Source organism: Oenanthe melanoleuca, chromosome 3 (genome assembly GCF_029582105.1).
Source record: "Oenanthe melanoleuca isolate GR-GAL-2019-014 chromosome 3, OMel1.0, whole genome shotgun sequence".
NCBI lineage: Eukaryota > Metazoa > Chordata > Aves > Passeriformes > Muscicapidae > Oenanthe > Oenanthe melanoleuca.
The window spans coordinates 49,525,053-49,546,463 of NC_079336.1; the positions used below are offsets into that span (position 1 = coordinate 49,525,053).

At 38.3% G+C, this 21,411-nt stretch overlaps 1 protein-coding gene across 1 annotated transcript in view; it reads left to right on the forward strand.

The window, feature by feature from the left end:
* Positions 1–21,411, forward strand: part of NKAIN2 (sodium/potassium transporting ATPase interacting 2) — a 506,767-nt gene that overhangs the window by 427,374 nt on the left and 57,982 nt on the right. The window contains exon 4 of the mRNA XM_056488624.1: positions 2,597–2,797. Within this exon, the coding sequence (XP_056344599.1) occupies positions 2,597–2,797 (201 nt within the window). The remainder of the gene's footprint in view (positions 1–2,596; positions 2,798–21,411) is intronic.

Genomic DNA, 21,411 nt, shown 5'->3' on the forward strand with positions numbered 1-21,411 from the left:
TACTGATTATTCAGGGAAATAAATAGAATATAAATCTGATAAAGAGCTATAATTTTTTTGACTGGTAAGCACTCAAAGACTATTCCTGAACAAAACAAGTCCAAATCCCAACATTCATCTTAACTGCCAAAAAACTATTGAATGCAAAGGAATTGTGCAAATATTTTAAAAAATCATCTGGGGATAAATTCAGGGATAAAAGAAAGCTAGATTTTGTGAAGTTTTATTTACATATGTAATCATAAATATTTTAATGTGTAATTATATTTCCCATGTAACTTGGAAATTTACTTGTGCTTTTAACTAATAAAGTTTTTGATTACTGAACCAGTGGTAAGCAAAAATCACTGCCTCTAGAGAAATTATATTCTACCCACAGAGCCCAGTTTTGATTTTTATGTTTAGTTCCTCTTAATCCATTTTCACTTCATATGGCAGATGCATAACAAATACTCAGTTCCTGCAAGCCAGTTTATCCCTTTCTTTTTCAAGGAATACACTGTTCATCCCTAGTCTGCACTTTGTAAAATATATTTAGTCCATCATCATTCTTCTCAAGGTATTGCAAATGCTAAAATAGAAATAGACAATAAGTCCTATTCATTTGTGCTGCATCTTTGATAAGAGACAAGAGGTTTAGAGTTTTCCATGGTAACTAGAATGGCTGAAAGTTCATTTGACAGTAACACAATGAATTCCAGTTTTAGTGATTTAGGAATAAATCTGTTACTTTAAGCAAAGTTACTCCAAAGATGTCCATTCTTCAACTTCTTACACCAAGTGAGAAGACCAGTGTTCTACGTAAGGGGCTGTAGCAGCCCTGCCTTTAGTAAGAAAAATATTCTGGCCTGGGTGAAAGGTAAAAATTCCCATTTCCAAGAAACAAATGGCACTTTCCAGTGTCTATGGCTTTAGTAGGGAATTATCCAGAGAAAGGAGATGGTTTTTGGGGGTGAAGACTTATAACTATACATCAATATATATATATAGATATATTTGGGCACAATTTACATACTTTATAGAAATGTTTGCTGTAGCTTTGATTGAAACTAACAAGTGCTTGAAGTCAGTTGTGAGATTAAATTCATATGAAGCATTTAAAATTTTCTCATACAGCTCATTATTTGCTGGATTGGACTGTTGTGGGAATGAAGGGTAATTATTCATTTCAAGCATATTTAAAGTCCTTCCTGCCATCTGATAGCTTGTGTGCTTATGCAGGGTAGTGATTGATTTTTTTTTAATGTAAAACATTTCCATACTTTTGGTATGAACTGGAAATTTGAGAAAAAACATTAAGCTACACGGCAGTGTCAGGTGCAATCACAGATCAGTTGACATGTGACATTATCCAAAACCTCTCTGGATGGATTTACCTCTTCCTAAATTAGTGCCAAAAGGAGAAACAAGTGGGACTGAGAAAACGGCTATTTTGAAGGGAGGGAAATGTGAATACAACTTATCTGCTACAGAATAGCATTCTATTATTTTTGGCACGATAAGCCTAATTAAATAGTTACATTTTAAAATCTTTATGAGAATCTTAATTATTAATGACATCAACAGGCTGAAAAAAAATGTAGGTTAGGTGTGGGGAGAGTTTGGCTCTGCAAAGACATTATTTAAAAGCAATTTTTTTTTTGCATGACTGAGCACATGTGCTCACAGACTAGAGAGTCACACTTTACAATGAGGTTACAGTTATAAATTATTTATAAAATGTTGGTAAACACTGTAGGCAATTACAGAATCCACAGAGTCCATAGTTTTGTTATAGCTATGTGTAACACCCTCAAGTAATGTGCAACCACATATAATTTATGAAAGTAATATCCGCAGTATTGTTTATGATGTATATTAATAATGTATTCATCCTTTATGAACTATTTATAAATGCACTCCTAATGGAAGGCACGGCTGACTAGTTACTCCATCGCACTGGCTGTATGGGAGTTAAAGGTTGCACGCCTCTGCCCCTCCTTTTTAACTAGCCCAGTGGTTTTTAGACAAGGCAACAGTCACCATTTCCTGACAGGATCCTAGGAAATTAGAAATCAGAGAGAGGCATTGTAAAGAGATTTGCCTCCAAGCAAGTGCACAGGATCCTTTTCTTCAATCTTCTCCAGTATTTCAGTAGAGCTACCATAGGTCTACTTCACTGGGTCTATGAGAAAAGACTCTTTGCAGATGATGTGTGTATATTAAAATGTATTAATTTTGGGGAGGACTATTGTAGAGTTTGGTACATCAGACCACCAAAACATGGGCCATCAATCCTTATGGCATCCACTGGAAAATGGGCAATCAACAGAAATGACTGCTATAGTCTAGGCTGGCATGGTGTCTAGGAACAGATCCTGGCTTGAAGGATTATTTTTCTGCTCCATAGCATTTCTGCCTGACAAGGTACAGATACTTCTGCTTGCAGCAGGCAAGCTCCACTAACTTTCATGTGACACTGCAGTTTTATTGCAGCTCTTTGCTTCTTTATGCATGCTGTGAAATCGCTTGCTGAGGCACTGGATATCAGAGTGCCATCCCCACTATTGTTCTCTTAATTGTTAATTGCATTAATTGTTCTCTTGCTCTTCTGCAGGAAACAGATCTCATTCTGACCTTTAACATCTCAATGCACCGTTCTTGGTGGATGGAGAATGGGCCAGGCTGCACCGTGACCTCAGTTACCCCAGCACCCGACTGGGCACCAGAGGACCATCGTTACATCACTGTCTCGGGCTGTTTCCTTGAGTATCAGTACATAGAAGTGGCTCACAGTTCTCTTCAGATCTTCCTTGCAGTAAGTGTTTTCAAATAACTTCAATTCCTCCACCGTTTCAGGATTTCTTCTTGTCTTTACTGGAATAGTGGAACATTGTGGCATTCATTCACAAACCCTGGCTTTATGTCTTAGTTTAGTTATGAAGCTAAACTTTAGTTTTCATGCAGTCAGTTCAAGATAGCTGCATGTAAAAATTTCCAATATACATATTTATTATTCTGCTAAGAACTACTGACATGACATTTGTTTTCCTGATAGTATAAGTTGTGACATAATAGCAAGTTACAGCTATTGTTGTGAAAGCCAAATTAAATATGAAATTGAATAAAAAAGACAAACCAACAGTAAAAATAGATTCACTGATCAGTTCACAGGACTCAAATCTCATCAATTTGTCTTTAACCATATTAATTAATAGACACTACACTACAATGGAAGAGGTTTTCCCCTGCCTCCCAAAAAAGTTACTCTTATGTGAAAATCAAAACCCAGGATCTTAAATCTTTTTCAGGAGCACAAGAATTCACTTTTGCACTGCAGAAAATTTATACGGAATTAAAACTGTTTGATTGGTGAAAAAAATGTATAATGGAGCTCACAGCTATCCAAAAAGTGGGCAGCTTTTCCATCTATCTATTCCTCAGCATTTTTTATCACTCAAGCTTGTCTCATGGAATTATAGCTTCACAGAATCATTTTGGTTGGAAAAGACCTCTAAGATCATCGAGCCCAACCCTTTAACTGAGCAGTGCCAAGTCCAACACTAAAGCCTGTACTTAAGTGCCACATCTACACATCTTTTAAAAACCTCCAGGGAGGGCAATTCCACCATTTCCTGGGCAACCTGTTCAAGTGTTTGTCAAACCTTTGGGTGAAGAAATTTTTCCTAATATCCAACATAACGTTTCCATGGTGCAAGCTTGATCCAGACCAGGATGCCATTGGCCTTTTTGGCCATGTGGACACACGGCTGGCTCATGTTCAGTCAGTGTTGACCAGCACCCAGGTCCTTTTCCAGCAGGCAGCTTTCCAGCCACTCTGCCCCCTGTGGCAGTGCCTAGGGATGTTGTGACCCAAGGGCAGGACCTGGCACTTGGCCCTGTTGAACTTCATGCAATTGGTTTTGGCCCATTGGTCCAGCCTGCCCAGATCCCTCTGCAGAGCCCTCCTACCCTCAAGCTTTCAAAAACAGATAACCTGGCTATTTTTCTGCCATTTTTTTTTTCAATGTAATGATGAACAAGAAACTCAGGGTAAATTTAGTTCAAGCTCAATTCTGTTCCTGATTCAACCAGGTTTTTTGTGTTTCTGTTCTTAAATACAGCTGTGTTTTTGGATAAGCTCATTCTTTTCAAGTCAGAGTAATGGTTCAAAATAACAAGCCATTAGTAATCTGCTAGCTGTAGCTAACTACATCTGTGTTGTACTCCCATTCATGTTACTCTAAATGTGATAATCACTGGTAAAGAGCTGCACAGCATAAGTATGGGTCAATTTTCCAAACCTTGTTCTTGACTATTGCTTGCATCACTTTCACATTTCCCATTGTGGCTATTTTTTTTTTCTAGTAGAAATGCTAGTGTGAATTCACTCCTATATTACATGTGATAAATGGGAAACAGAGGAATTAACTGGTAAAGCTCAGTGACATATAACACAAAGTAAGAAGAGTAGATACTATTTGTATCAGGAAAATTAATCCACAAACTACAGAAAAGGAGAAAAAGGAGAAAGAGGAGTCCTGTTACTTTATTTGAATAAAGAGAGAGACCTTGGGGCATTTTTAGATGACAGCCTCCTTTTTGTCTTAATTTCCCAGCTACATTTCCCTCTCTCTTTGCCTATTGGCTGAGGTACTTGAGAGGTACAGACTTTCTAAATCATCTAATACCTAAGACCCCCTTCTAATACATACCTCCTCCTTTCCCTTGTGTCAATCAGTGGAATTCCTATGGAATTGCATTGTCAGTGGAGTTGGACTAGATGATTTCCAGAAGTCCCTTCCTACTCTAACAATTCTATGGATCTGTGATTCTGGGTTTCATGGAACCACTCCTTCATTTCCTGTCCCCACCAGTTCTTGATCAATATCATAGCTGGATCTGCAAAGGTGAGAGCTTCATCACACTTTGACAGCAACAGCTATTTAAAGGTTTTCTGATACATGAAGAAGAAATGCATCATTGTGGCCCAAACTAATTCACTATTTTTGTTGGACAGTGTTACTTAATGTAGCCTGTGTTCACATACTCTCCACTAGACACTTCTCTCCCAGAGAAGTCTCATTTACAGAGCTCCCAAGTCTTGAGCATCAGGCCCAACCCAGTATGCTTTGCAATGACCACAGCTCTGTCTGCCCTTATGTCTGCAAATTACCAAAATGAACTGGTCTAGTGATGGCATGATTCATATATCCATACACTTCAGACAATAAAGTGTCCTTGTGTGTTTAAAGGTTGATTGATTCTTGTTGCTTGCATTAGAGAAGCTATTTCATTTTCAGGCCTACTGGGTTATCAAGGATAGATATACTTAAATGACTGATCCCTGGAGAGAATTATTCCAGGTAAAGAATGAAGTCAGTGGTACTAATGGGGATTTGATTTGCAGCTCTTTGAGTTGCATTCTGTACAGTATTTGCAGAGTGGAGGCTGACTGAAAACTCCTACCTCTAAACAATAGGAGGTATAGCTGCCACTTCACCATGGGGAGGGCAGGGCTTGGGAGGGACACAGTTCAGGTTATACAGCTCTGTTGTGTCTTGGCATGAACTGAAGGTAGTCACTGGCTGTGTGTATAAACAGCATTTGTATCCCAGCCTTTTGCCATGCAGCTGGAAGAGTTATAAGCTGGCAGCTTCTCAGCACTCACACCTATCAATGTCTAATTCTACCTACAGAGCCTATGTACAATTTTCTTCATTTCCACAGTTCCTTATAAGAGAAGGTGAAAAGCTTTCCAGTTCAGGCCCTGAGCTGCAGTTCAGGTCAGAGGGTTCTGTGTCCAGATTGATCACAATGTTCTTTCGAAAGTCATTTCATCTCTGTGCCTCTTTCCAAGTACAGAAGAGAGAGAAAAGCATGCCTAAATTTTTCATGTTCATTTCATAAGATTCTGTACCATTTGCATAGATAGAAATCTCTTGAATCTTTCAAAAAGCCCCTAAATATCAGGAACACCCAGTACAGTAAGGTCTTTGTGTGGTACAAGGAAATTATAATGTTAATTGCATTTCATACAGAAATTGAACTTAGAGTCTCTGCATCTTTCTTCTTTGTTTTACTCTTTGATTATGCATGACCTGCCCTCACTCCCACAAGTCTGTTCTTGCAAAAGTCAACAAATTAAAACCCATTTGTAGATCAAAACTCTGAAAATATGCAAATTAGAGATCAGCCTTGGAGATAAATGTAACAGAATTACATATCTATTTGCCAACACAAGATTAAAAGCATTTAGTATGCTTGTCTTTTACTTCTCGCACACTCAAAAATATATTGATTTTAGTGGAGATAAGTGCCTGAGTTATGGGAATAAGACTAATGCAAAGGCATCACCTTAGCCAGTTTGGGTTTTAGTTATATGGTCCTCGAAAAGATGAACTGTGTAATATTATTCCAGTAAAGCAAGTGGAGGAAAAGCATTTCTTATGTACTGCATCTGCATTATTAATGGTAATTTACATACCAAATAAATAAAACTATAAGTAAACTGTTACATAAAAGTATTGACCATTTTCAAAGTGATCCTGTCCACTGACTTTTAGTGCTATATTTTAGTCCTAATTTCTTTTTGTTCCTTCCTGTATTTGTGCTTGAGTATATGCTTCATGCAATCATTAAAATTATTATTTCATGCTTCAAAATTTGCCATATGTAATTACCCATCCATAGTATTTACAGTAAATGTATACTGTTTGGATTTCTGCAAAGTCTGCATCATGCACAATACCTTTCAGGCCCTGATGCTGTCAGATTGATTTAAAACATCATGAAGCATGACTGTGTTATTAAGATGCAATAGTACAGCTATGAAGTTGGGATGCCAGCATCAAAATCTCTGCTCAGTTGCAGACTTACCGTAAGACCTTTGGCAAGGTGCTCAATTCATGCCAATTATTGTCTGTACTATACAAACAGAGGTTCTTAAATAGTTCAGAAATATGCTGCCAGGATAATTCCTTTAAACATTGCAGTAATCCAATATTATGGCAAGGTGGTCTGTGTATGTATTTAAGCACTTAGAGCAGTAGAATAGCATTAAGGTTCCCTGCTTCTCTTAAGGATTAATAATTAGAATAGGGGCTGACAAGAAGCTGGTGTCTCATCAGCAGTGCACTCTCATACTGACAGGAGGGGACAAGTCAGGTGGGACAGGCCACAGAGAGTCTTGCAAGAGAATGAAGTAGTTGAATTTCACTGGAAGAAACTAAGGAGAAGAAATGGAGGTTATAAAGCTAGAGGTGGAAAATAATCTCAGCAGTGGGCATTTTCAGGAGCAAGAAGAAGACATGGCACAGGAGGAGAGGCAGGATGCTCCTCAGAAGCTGAAATTCACAGAGTGAGAGATCAAGAGGGTATCAGCAGGGCACCAAAGGTTAAACAAAGAGATTATAAAGCTCCTGCATTTAGAGCAGGAGGGGAAAACAAGCCTTCTGCAAGGGAAGTACATTTGATCTCTTTTTCTTTTTTTTTTTTTTTCTCTCTATGGTTTTAATTTTATTTTTTTTGGAAAGATATTGATAAGACCTGAGCAGAGAAAAAGGCCAGAAGTTCCTCCAGATACACCAGCAAATTATAGAGCAAGACTAAAAGAATCAGGCAGCAGAAATATCAGCATGACAGACTGCATTGTAGGAGGAGAGGCAAAACAGCAAAGGCAGGGGACATGAAGGAAAGAGTCACAGGAATGCATGGAAAATAAAAGTTGCCTAACTAATAATGTCATTAGGAATGAGGCAATCAGCAATATTTTGTCCCAAAATATTCATAAATGGCATGAAACAACACAGCCAGGTTGGCCCTGGCTAGTCCAAGTTGAAATGCTAAAATTAAACAGGCAGATTCAACAGAGCTGCAAAAGAACAATCTAAGAACTTGTTCTGTAGTAACAGCATTCACTGTGCTCAGATGGATAATACTCATTTTTAGGATGAGTCACCTATTGATGTAGCCCTTGTGTTCTGCTAATAAACCATCATATTCCATTCCTGTGCTCAAAATACATACAGTGTGATGTGCTGGGAAAAAACAAAATGCAGCAAAACTCTTGCAAAATACCAAATGCAGCATAAACCTTATGTTGTGTTCTTATTTTTCCAGTCCTTTTTATCCAATATAAAGATCTTCACTTGTGCAGGAAGCACATCTTGCACATAAAAGCCCATTCTTAGATTTGTCCTTGCTAATTTTGTTCCTGCACCTCCCTTCTGACAGCAGCCTCCATCTCTTCTACGTGTTTATACTCATACACATACCTTGCACATCAGCTGTCTCTTCCTGTGCTTTTAGAGTGGTGAGAATATTTATGTCTGAGAAAGGAGCAAGAGCTCATGTAATTAAGTTCTGATTCTTTGAACCTAATGGAGAAAAGTAACATTATTTAATTAAGGCAAAAGTTCTTTTCTAGGGCAATACAATGGTTGAAAGAAAATTGATTCTTAATGATATAGATTAGTACTTTAGAAAGTCTTTTTTACACTGCAGGACTGGGAAAAATCAGCACAATGTGGAGAGAGTATGAATCATTATGGAGTGTTAATAACACTGTCTTGCTATGTTAGCAGACAGGCATCAGGTTCAGGCATCTTTGACATTGGCTCAGAGCACACTATATTGCTCTTTCTGTTTGACAATAATGCTAAAGCTTATGTCATTAGTATTTTGAAGGATTGCTATAAGAGAATTTTTTATGTCTGTATGTATTATCTGTTATTGCTTCTATCAAATTTTACCTGCGTTTCTTCACTACTTCTTGCAGAAAACTGAATTTTACACATAAAAGCATAAATGTTTTTCATAATGAGTAGAGAGCTTTGTCAGTAGAATTGTACTCATTCATTTCCCTAAAAACTTCCCTTCTTAATGAGCTGTGCTTGTATAAAGCTAAGCTATGTAATTATCTGAAAACAAGTTTTCTCCAACTTAGAAGAGAGAAGTCAGCTTTAAACAGTCTTACCTAACCAAGACAAACAGGATTGTCTCTGAAAGGTTTATTTTCCTGATGGAGAGAAAGACAACAGCAACAGCATAAGCTGAGACCGGAAGAAGCAGTTCAGCTTCTTATAGATGTTCTTGCACTAGCAAAGGCTAATAGAGTATGTAAATTTTTTTTTTGAGCAGGGTTGGAATTATGAAAACAAAGAGCTGAACATTGAACTCATTACTTTGAGGCCTGAGGGAATTTTCCTGAGAATCTGTTTTGACCATCTCATATGTATCCCTTCACACAGGGGACTCTGATTCTGGCTGACCCTGTAGTGATGTGAGAGAGCAATGAGATTTTGGATCCCCAGGTTCAGTGCCTCATGGCTGTCCTGGGGCTATGGATGCTGTGCTGACTGGTAATGCTTTCTTGCTGACTTGCCGCCTCCCACAGCTGGCATTTAGGTTATTCCTCAGTTCTGGTATTGGAATAGTCCTGTTTTTATTTCACTGTCATAGCCTGAGAGCTGCATGTGAACATGCTCCAGCTAACATGGAGCAGATGACCTGGACTGGGGTCTATTTACTTAGTATTGGTGAGCCTCTTTCTTTGAGGAGATGCTGGATAAAAAGCCTAGTCCATTTGATTTTCCCTCTATACAAAGGAATTTACGAGGTAGAAAAAGCTTATTTGAGCTTTTTTTGAGATACAAGAATAGTACTGAGAAGAACAGCAATAATAAGAAGTAGCACAAGCTTCTGTAATCATAAGTATTCCTTTACAACATGTAGTTAAACAAAAAGCATTTCCTCTTCATACTGAAAATTCAGAGTCAAGTGCCAGGTTCACCAATCCCATTCCTGAGCTGATTCTGAAGGTACAAGAAAAATGAGGGCTGTTTCTTGGAAATATTGAAATCACCATCCACAATACAGCTATACCTCAGAATACTATGTTTGGTATTCCTGCTGATATTACAGTACTGCCTTGTTCTGCTTTATGCAAAAGCAACATTTGCCATTTTGCTTCATATCCCAAAGAAACCCCCTCTAGTTCTGGAAGTACAAGTTTATGAGTTTATGAGTTAAGGTAATTTTTTCCTGCATAGAACATAGAGAATCATAAAACATATAGCAAGCTTCCTCACTTCATTATGGAGATAAACATATGTTAAAAACCAAACAAACAAAAAAAACCCCACCAAAAATAGCAGAAAAAGCCAGAACTATGATTGTTTCTTAAATTTGTGGTGAAACTTGCATGGTATATTTTAGGTAGTATGCTTCATGTTTCATTTATTGTGTGCTGTTAGCATAGCTTCCTGAGCAGAAGATGAATTGAGAACATAAAAGTATAGTGTTATAAAAACATAGAAAGAACTGTTTTGCAGCTTTAGTCATGACTGTTCTGGTCACAATACCATGATTCTGAAAATCTGGTCTGTAAAATTCACCCAAGATAAACAATGTCAGCAGCTGTAACTGAACCTGTATTAAAGGCACCAATCAATGATAGATTCCTGAAATTCTATAACACAATTTGAGTTCGTCTGGTAGAGCTAATTACCCCATTAAAAATAATAACTAAGGAAAATAAAAATCTAGGAAGTGTTTAGATATCCCTGATCTTTAGTGTGTGTACAATAAGAACAATTATATGACATGAATTCTGCATTTTCCCCCCATTTTCTAGCACAGACAGCATAACAAGGCTTTTACCTTCCAGAAAAAAATTAAAAGTCCTTTGCTTTCATGCAACTGTGTACCCTAGAACTCTTGGAATAAGTGTCTGAGTCAGGCCAAGGTAATGGAGTCAGAAAACTGCTCGCAATATTTTTGATATCTTAAGTTTCTCTTGCAATCTCAGAATCAGAGCTAATTGGGAATTTTCTGAAGGAACATGATTCTTTTGAAAAATGCATCAGCCCTGAAATGTTTTGTCTTTTCATAACAGTGTCATGATCATTTAAAGTGCAGGCAAATGATCTTTAACATAGTACCTGGTTTCCTGGTGGGATTTTTTTTTACATTTTTGACAGTATGTCATGCATTCAGCCCAGACCAGTATCACTGTCCCAGACTCTGTTGGGCCATGGGTACAGAGGCAGCACAAACCAGGGAGCATCTCTGATAGCCAGTTTGGATCTGCTCATCTTGCTCTGAGGCAGAAAAAGAGCTTATTTGTGTGAACATAAGCTGTGCTACACCATTTGGCCTCTAGGCCAGAAGACAGTCTGTAGATGATTTCAGTTGATCCTATGTCTATATACACTTCTATAGGTTCACAATGTCATGGCAATTGCACACTTAGAGTCTGTGTTCCCTGGACATTTAGCAATAGCAATGATTCCAGATCTCCAGCTAGTGTTTGAGTCATGCTGTGGACTCTGACCTTGGAGTTCAGGAAGGAAACATGAATTGAAATCCTAGTGCTGGGAGAGGAAAGTTTATCATATGTCTTCATTTTTTGTTGCTTACATAGCATATTAAATAATGCACACAATAAAGGTCCTCCATAGACATGCCCTAAGGATTCTTGGCTCTCTGCAGTGCTGCAGTTCTAAGGAAAATGGAGTCTGAGATTGAAAATTGAGTCTTTTTGTTGCAAATTTTCTGAAATTTCCACCTGAAGCCTATATTTTAAGTGACAGGTAATATTCATTAGTGGAAAAGTCATTGTTCCATCCAACTGAAGAAAATGACTTTCCCTTGAAATCAGAAGTTATCTGTTCTTTGCTCTTTTCAGCCAATTCTCACCACCTCTTTAATAGATGTTATCTTCAGCACCTGTTGGGTGGGTAGAGAGCACATACCTGCACTTCTGATGTGTTTGGGGGGCTTTCAGGGTGTGCCCCTGAGCAGCACCTTTCACCTAATCTGCAGCACTATTGAGACATCAGTTTTGCAGTACCCATCTGCTTAAAACTGACTGGCACAAAGTGATTCATGTTTTCAAAACCATTGGAGCAGGTTTTTCCCCAGCAGGCAGAATTCTTTTAACTCTACCTCTGAGCTTTGTCAGCCTCTAGATTGAGCACTGTAAAGGAAATAGCTATTTCTTAATGTATACAATTTAATAATGAAATGTTGTGACTTTTCTTCTGCTTTATTTTACTTCTGTATGTCCATGTTTTCTGCAAACAGATTGGTCGAGTGTGCATAATAACAACCAGAGGGAAAAAAGGCATCTACAAAGCCACAGGAGCATTTGTCTTCTGGTAACAACTGCTTCCATAGATGGGAATTCAACATTGCCATGGCAGAATTTATTTTTCCTTATATGTTCACAATGATCAAGTAGTGACATCTGGAATCTACCCCAGAGGTTCAAGCCAATAAAATATTAATATCTGCCATTTCCAGCGAGCAGGTTGTAACAACAGCACAGCAGAGAAATCTCTGACATTTTTCACTATTGTTTCGCACCTAATTAGTTAACTGTTTCCTCTTCCACATACTCTTTTCCTAAAGATTAAGAAAAATAAATCTGGGACTAGGCTGGAATTCCCTACTTTCCATTTAGGTAAGCGGCTGTTCAGACAGCCCTGTTTCCTGGGAGTGCCCTGGGGAGTGACACGGGGCTGGATCTTCAGATCCTCCTCCCCACTCCCACGGAAGAGCAGCTCCAGGAGGAGCTGTACTGACTGCACACAGCTGATTCACAATTAAAGCCAGGCACAGAAATCAAGGCAGTGCTGGGCAGCCTCACCTGAAGCACTCACCATTTTACCAGGAGATTATCAAGGCTTTCCTTAGTAATTCAATTCAGTGTTCTCAGTCACGAGGAGCAGAGAGAGCTGGAGGAAAAGAAGCACTGTCAAGCCTTGCTTTAGACAACTCCATTATTCCCATTCCTCTCATTCAGTGCATAAGTATTAACAGTCACTTATGCATAAGAAAAAATAATGAGGTTTAATGAATCTCCAAAGATCAGCTACTTCATAAAAGCCAATGCCATGCTTTTATCAGTAAAAGCCCTCCAAGTCCAACATCAGCAGCAGAGGGAATTTCTATTTTAAAGCAAATTGCACCCAGTTTCAGTAAATTATCATAGAATGATTACTCAACTTTTACCCAGTCAAAGTTATGCCTCCCTAGTGAACCAGTTTATTGTCAGTGTGTCTGTTTCAAAACATGTCTTTCCTGGAAAGTGAGTGCTCCTTCATTCAGCCTCTGCCACTGGAAGAGGCAACAGCTTGGAGCTAGCAGCTGCTCTAGAGCAAAATAGGTAGAGAGGCAGAATGGCTGCTGAACCCATGACAAAAAGCACATCATGGCATAATTACAGTCAATCTCCAGAATGGTCTTTACACATAAAATTCGGTATGTTTTGGACAGCAGAAGTGTGCATTAGTAAAACCATAGTATAACAGAAGCCTTTTCTACAGAAGTCCTGTTAGCTTGGAATTGATTTTTTGTCTTGAAAATTATCACTGACAGAACAGATAATATTTGAATGGTCAACTAGTTAGCTTGGGGGGGATATAATTAATATACTGAAGGGCAAGAGCAGCTGAGAGAAAGGTTTGGGGGAATTTTATGGTTGTAGCTGCATAATCTAATACTGGTGCATCCATTTAACCTTTCTTTGATATGCTCTTCTTTCACCACTGCATGTAGCAGCAGTTCTGTTTTCTAAATGTCTTCATTTGACTTTGAGCAGGTTAATAGGATTTATTGCTTCTGCAGCCTGCCTACACAAAACAGATTGTCAATATGGGCAATCCTTTGTGGTCTGCCAGGGAATAATAGACTGCTTTCTCCATCCCTGCTTTTAGGAAGTGATTTAGTTTCCCGAAGATTTAGGTACAAACAGGGAAGGGGGGCAGGTAGTTTTTCTGTGTGAGTGTATGGTGAGCTGGCAGTGCTAAATAGCCACTTGGCATTTGCTGTATCAGCTGGTGGTGCTTGCCTCATTCTCAGATGGCAGCCTCCTGATTCTCCATTGGAGATGCCTGCTGAAAATTTGCTGTGGCCAGGCAGCAGTGGTAAAAATACATAACCCAGAAACATTTCAAAGATTGCAGAGGACTTCTGCAAACATTTTCTGTTACAAACTGCTTGAATTGATCTTATCTTCAAAAACGTTAATCTGCTAAATCATTGTTTTTTACTCTGAACCTACATTTTAGGTTTCAGTGGCTTTGTGTTTTGTAAAGATTGTTCTAAAATCACTGTGTATCATAAGAAAAGGATTTTTCCCTGGGCTGTTAGCTCTTTTTTGCCATGATTATTGCTTCCTACTGCAAGCATCAGAATATAACGATGCAGCAAATTTTACAGAAATGTGAATTACATGAATGAAACAAATTGTCATTTTTAAAGTATCAGATCTTTCCAAATGTCTTCTGAGCATGAGTTATGAAGCTCTGACTGGGTGGAACATGTTAGTCACATTAAAAATTATTATACTGATTATATCTGAGACATAGGTAAGCAATACATGCTGCATTTCCAGTATCTTTTTTATTCTGAAAATAATACTGCTATGGGAGGTTTGCTATGAAGAAATTTCCTAAAAATTACCAGAAGTAGTACTTTAATGCTGTGATTTTTAAATATGGGAATGAATCAAATCCCTCCACAGTACATTGCATTTTCTATCCTGAAATACTTCTTTTGTGTAGCCGTTTAGCTCCCTTAAAGTTTCTGATTTATTTTAATTAAAACAGTCAAAAAGAACCTGAGAAAGAAAAAGAAATTATGTTTGGGGGTTTTTTGCTTTTTTTGTTTTGGTTTTTTGGGGTTTGGGGGTTGTTGTTTTCTTTTCCTGATTGTGTAATTGTATGTAAACAAAACCAAACCAAGCAAAAAAAAAAAAACCTCAAAAATCAACAAAAAACCTACCAAAAAAAACACCCCAAAAACACAAACAAAAAATCCAATAGGTTTGTTTCCCAAGTCATATGAAGGTATTATCCTTTTATGCGCTTACTGGGAATTGCCTTGGATGGTGAGATCCATAACTAACGAGAATTCATGAATTTTCAGAAACACAAAATTAATCCCACTTATTTCCAGACAAGGGATTTCTAGACCAGGGCAGCCCCAGCTGGCAGCTGACTTCAGTGGACTGAACTGTGCGCTCAAGCAAGGTTTGATGTGGGGATATTGATCCCAGAATAGGTCTGAACTGGGAGCTGAGCTTTGCAAAGGTGTCCTCAGCTCTAACACCCTTAGGAGCAACAGGCTCCATTTGATCCATAGCTCCTTAGAGAGCTCCACTCAGCACACTGAGCTTTGAGCAGGGCTCAGGGGGAACTTTGAAAACAGTGTGAAAAGCATTAAGGCCATTAGCTGCCCTCATGGAGGGATTCTGTGGCATTTTGGAGTCAGCAATTGCAGCTGCATAGACCATTCAGGTTTATAGTTCTTCCTCTAACTTCAGGTGTTTAAACAAAACTGCACTGAAATTAAAATGTAGCATTCTTCCAAAAGACAATGAAAAAGTTTCTTCTCTTCCAAACAGGCTGCAAACTTGAAAAGAACAAGCATATTTAACTGCTGAGAGATTACAGAATGACTTCTGGTGAAACACAAAAGTGTGTTTATCATCACTTCTGGAAAGTTGGCTCTTTTTGAAATTTTATTTTTCATGTCTTAAGGGCATCTGTCTACAAGAACCTGCCATTCTTTTCCAATATCTACAATTACCTTCAAAACGCATTCTTCTGATGATCTTCAAAATGGCTTCTAAGAGTCTCTTTGATAATAGATGAAAAAAAATTTATATGAATCCTAGGGTCTAGTATTTTTCTATACTAAACATTTAGCAAATCAGAGATTCACATGGTGAGTTATATTCAGCTATTTTCAAAAGAATGTCTGAGACTTAAGTTTCACATGAAAAAGACCTGTTAGCTGGCAATGGTGAATTGTTAAACTATCCAACATTCCTCCTTAAAGCTTGCCTACTGAAATATGAAAATATACCCTTAGTTCAGTTAGCATTTTCTTATTCTAAATTAAAAGTTAATACTTGTGTTGTTTGTTACAGTTATTTTTTGCTTGAATGTTGATGCTGTTGTTGTTGTAATTTGATCTTATCATGTAAAATTCTTGTCTCTCAGTTTGATCACTTGTGCTATCAAACATCATTCAGGGTGAAATTCAAAAACTAAGCATATTATCATGTCAGATTGTTTCTGCAGAACTGCCATCATACTCTACAAATTTATGTTTGTTTACCAAAGCTACCTTAGTGTTCCAGATACGTGACATGGCATCTATTGAGCATTACTGAGCTTTACATGAGCTGTTAAAATTCAGCACATTTGTTTGATTCTTTTTTTCCCTTCATTTAACATAAATGGCACTTGTCAAAATTGCAACCTGCTGACTTAAATTGGGGCATCATTCAGCCAGCCTCCACGCACAAAGGTACTTTGGCTTTACTTCATGCAATCTGGGACCTTTGTTTGCTCTCCTTCTTGACAAATGGCCCCACTAAAGCTACAGAGACAGACAGACTGACGTGGGAGAGCACACAGCAATTTGGAACATGCATGGCTTGGATTTTTAATGCCATCTCAATAATGATACACCTGTGACTGAAGCAGGTGATTGGAAGTGGAGCGGATGCATACAGGCAGATGGATTAAGACAGCAGTAATTGTGCTTTCTCTTGATTATAATATTAACAGGCTCCAGGTGATTTCTGTTTTTCACAGCGTCACTCATCTCAACAAATCCCAGCAGGCTTGGAAGCAGGGTAGAGAAGCATCCTGCTTTTCACACAAACCTGCTTCCAGCATGAGCACTTAAGAGAGTTCTTCTGTCAAAAAGCAATTAGCTTCTGCAGTCTAGGGTGCTACTTAGAATATCCAGGCTCATGTGTTTCATCATAAAATTGACCTTTTAAATTTTTTATGCCTGAGATTCCCCACTAAAAGAGTAAGCATTAAAAAATACAACCCTAGAGAAAATACTGAAGGCACATGTAGAATTTATTAAAGGATGTCTGGCCCTGAAGTGCTGCAGATAGGAACTCCATCTGAATACAATAAATATGAAGTATGCATTATTGTGTGCTTAATTTTTAAGTAATTGGTGTCATTATGTAGCATAATGATACCAATTATATAAAAAGCATAGGAAAGCAATATGTGCTACATTTACAGGCTCACATTTTTCCTGTAATAATTGCTTTTCCATACAAATAGTGTCTGCTTGCTGATACCTTTGAATAACTGTGCACAAATTATCCCAATGTTTCAGAGTTTGTTCTTCTTTTTTAGTAGCAGACTACTGTCTTTGTAATTCACTTTTTGACAAAATTTTGCACCATTTTCATGTGACAGAGGCTTTCAATTGGCATTGACATTCAGGATAGACAAAGAAATGCCTCTTTTGCCCAGCAAACTTGAGTAAAACCACTGCCAGCAACAGTAACATCTTACCTCCACCTCTGAGATCTATCGAGTGGGAGAGTTTCAATAGTGTAAGAGTACTCAAGATTTAAAGAACAAATAGATGTTAAGCTTTAGGAATATCTGGCAGAAGCTAGCACAGTTTTAGAACACTACTTCAGTATTTTGCTCTGAAATTTAGAAGCGAGTTTCACTCACTATTTAAAGTTTCATCTCTACTGTTTAAACAGAAAGAGGACATGACATCCCCTTAAGCCCTGCTTGGAAGTAGCATGAGGTCAGCTCAGATTCTTGAAGCTGACCTCTATTCCTACTTACAAACTAGTATGCAAGACCCCTACAAAAATGATGCTCTGCTGTAGCAAGGTAGAGACAGTGCAGAGAAGAGCAAATGGAGGAAGCAAGAATATGCATCTATGCAACATACATAGACATCTATGTGTGTGTGTATGAAATTAATGAAGCAGAGCTCACTGCAGTCCATACAGAGGAGATCTTTAGCCAATGTGCTGTAGAACATTAGTATAACATGCAAAGAAATTGTCCAGATTTATGCCTTGTGACACTCATTTTTCTGCATTCAGCTAAAGACGCATCTCTTCTGTCAGGATAAGAAGTGTAGAAAATCAGCAAAGACATTGTTCTATAGACATGATATAGACATCAGGATAATTCAGGGGTTCATCAGCTTCAAAACCCAATTTCTGACACCGCCAATAAACAATGTGTCAGAATAAGCTGGAAATTTACTCAGTTGCTTAATGAATTCATTGGGTCAGTTCTGTACTCTGGTCTGAAAGATGACACATGAGAAATAATTTTTGCTAGAGGATGGGTCATCCTTTAAGAAAGTATCAAATTGTTTCATTTTCCAGAGGAAAGGAAACAAAACAAAAATAAGCAAAACAACTAAAAGCAGCAAGAAAATCCACCCATTCTGTGCCCTTTAATCACCTGAAAGTCCTCTTCTCACCTCTGAAACTTTTCCATACACACTAGGCTACTTCTTCCTTTCCCTTTGCTCACTGGGGATGCTCTAGCTCATTAAATTGTATCTCCTATTTCTACCATTTCCCAAGAGTTCCGTTTTGCACTTCCAAAACTTTATTTCTTTAGCCTTTCTGTTCTTTATTCTTTATGCAAAATGGTGCAGTTTTTCTTTCACCTTTCACCATCTTTGCTGAATCACCCTAAAACCTTATGTTTTATCTTAAAGCTTTTGAAAAATTCAAATGTATGTAAAGGATTCTGACTATGACCACCTTAATCTTTTCCCTTGTCACACAACTTCCATTTATTTTCTAAACATTCCACTCCACTTAGAAACTACTCTCTGTTCCAAAATCTGCTTTGAAACTCTCTGCTGTCTCATTCTCATGGCAAATATTTCTTCTCAGCTTTTGCTCCATGCTGTCTTTACAGTGCATGTTTGTCAAGTTATTTAGATGCTAAGTCTATTGGGGTCCATGATGTCAGTTTGTTTATAATACTCAGTGCAATATTATTGCCCTCTGTACAACAATAGTGAAGGCACATTAAGATGGATAAGTGAATTTGAAGGAAAGCTTCCAATGATTAATGAACTTGTCAAATCAACTAGGACACCTGCTAATCATTTTTGAGGTACTGACAAATGTAACAGCTGTTAATCATTCCAGCTGCAGCCTCCTTAGTGCTCAGGCAGTTTTACTATCATTAAAATAGCAAGAGTTTTCTGAAAGTTACTTTGTCATTGTTTCCTTCCCTTCACAATACCTGCTGGGATAAGAAATAGAGTGTACTGGATTTTGCTTGTTAATGAGTTATTTAGGTTTAAGCTCCCAGAAGCCACAGTGTGAGGAGAAGCACAGGCAGGCACAGAGGGCTGAAGCAGTCAACAGAAGAAAGCACTGTACTTAGAAAACTAATTTTCCTCTAAGTATGGTAGATTGCAGCTCTCTGAAGCAGAGTCCTTGCTTTCAAAAAACCAATTTCTGGCAGATTGCAGAGGTTATTCCCCTTTGGTTTTCCAGCATCAGACAGGAGATTGGAATGGTGGACCCTCTCTCAGGGGGCTGGCAGCTTCACAAAAAAAAAAAACAGATGGGACCTGACAGGCTATTTCCAAGAGATGGAGTCTCTGAAGCAGGAAGGCTGTGGGGAAAGCTGCTTTTAAACTGGGTGAATCAAGGACTCTTTTGACAGGAGACAGCATCCCTTCACAGGCTACCAACTGTCCTCTTTGTTATGTGACAGCCTTACCAGTCAGAGGTTGTGCTGTGAACTGCAAATCAGACATTAGGGTAATGTCTGACCAGCACAACACGAGCTGTCTCTCCATGATTTTGACAAGAACAATTTGTTTTGCCTTGTCAGTGGGTGCACCTCCCTCAGTCTCCAGCCCCACCTCACCAATCACATCATAACCTACTCATTCTGAGCTGAAATTTAAGTTTCACCCACAAGGGATTTGAAGCATCCCACTTTTTCCTATCTCCTACAAATACTTTAAACCAAAAATAATTTATTTTCTGAAAATACTTTAAATTTAAACAGTTGAAGATTTACTTCTGAGAACCTTTGAAATTCAAATTTCTCATCTTGAAAATGTAATTGAGTGTTAGCAGAAGATGCACATTGCATCTGTCAGAAAAAGGCTGTCCCTGAGGAGCTACCTTTGTGCTTTGCAGGCATGCAAGCAGGTACATCTCTTCCCCAGCTGCAGGAAAATGTGCCAGCTTTTTAGCAACTGATGAGAATAAGCTCATCAGTTAAAAATTAAAAAAACCCCAGAAGTCTGGATGAAAAAGGCTGATATGCAGGTCCTGATCTCGTTTGCTGAACAGTGCTGTTAAGCTTTTAGCTGTTGGATAAAGGTAGAAAGAAGGATACTCCAGAGGTCACTCAGTTCTTAGATACTCCTTCTACTTAAACCAGAAATGTACTGAAAATGCAGATATGGGTTTGGGCCACGGCTTGTATATGAAACAATGTGTTTGGGCTCTTCTTCAGTCAGGAAAGGACCTGCAGAGATTGAGGTCTGCCTACAAGGGAGGTGGGAAAATCAACATTGGAACAGGTGGTCATTCCAAACAATTGTCTTGGAGTAGGTGCTTTCCATCCTTGAAAAAAGTGAATGGAATTAAAACCTCACCAGCACAGGTGGATCTAAACACAGCCTGTTCCCAAGGAATGAAAGTTACAGCAGAGGCCACGAGGTGATTCTGCAGCTCTAAGTGTCCTCCTGTCTTGGTGTTCCTGGGCTGGGGCAGGGTCTGATGTGAGCCCCATGGAAACTCTTCTGATGCCATGGAAGCCTCTGAGAGCTGGTCTGTGGACGCAGCACTTGCAACTCTGTGACCCACCCTCTCTTGAGGATTCTTAGAAAGAAACTTTGTCCTTACCTTGCTTGCCTTGCCTTACTGAGCTTTCCTGACACAACCAAAAGCCATAATTAGGGTCAGGCAGCTTTAAGTCTTGTCAGACAGCATTAGATCTTGTACAGATTTTCAATATGTTTTTACATAGCTTTCTGTGTTCCAGGAAAGGCACTTCACCCTAATATAGTTAATAAAGTTATTGCTTGTTGCAATATTAGGAGCAGATTTCTAATATCTCCTGTCATCATTAACATGTATTTAAATGGATTTCAAATATGTAGGAAATTAAGCCAAATGTAATGTAAACATTATGTCAAGTTGGATTTTTGATGCAAATCAATGTATTTATAGCTGTGCACCCATTCATGCAAGGATGTGCATTTGTTCATTGAGTTTTAATTAATAGAATCCTTGCCAATTCCTCTTTAGACCTTTATTATCCCTTTATTTTAATGCACTTCATTCATCACTTTTAAAAATTAGACCAATTTAGTTGCATAATTTGAATCCATAATTGAATCTGCTAGCTACTCTCAGACTTTACAAGTTAATCAAATGGCACAGTTTTAAATGCATTTCCACTGCATGGGAAAAACTGTGTCAGTGACCAGCCTCCATCCCATTTAAAATGGGAAACTCATTCCAAGCCAGGCTCTGTGCTGATTAAACTTCTTCTCCAGACTAAATTTTTCCAATCCCTGATAAAAATTAATAACATAAGACTATGTGGAAGGACGAATAAAGTATAATTCTAGTTAAGA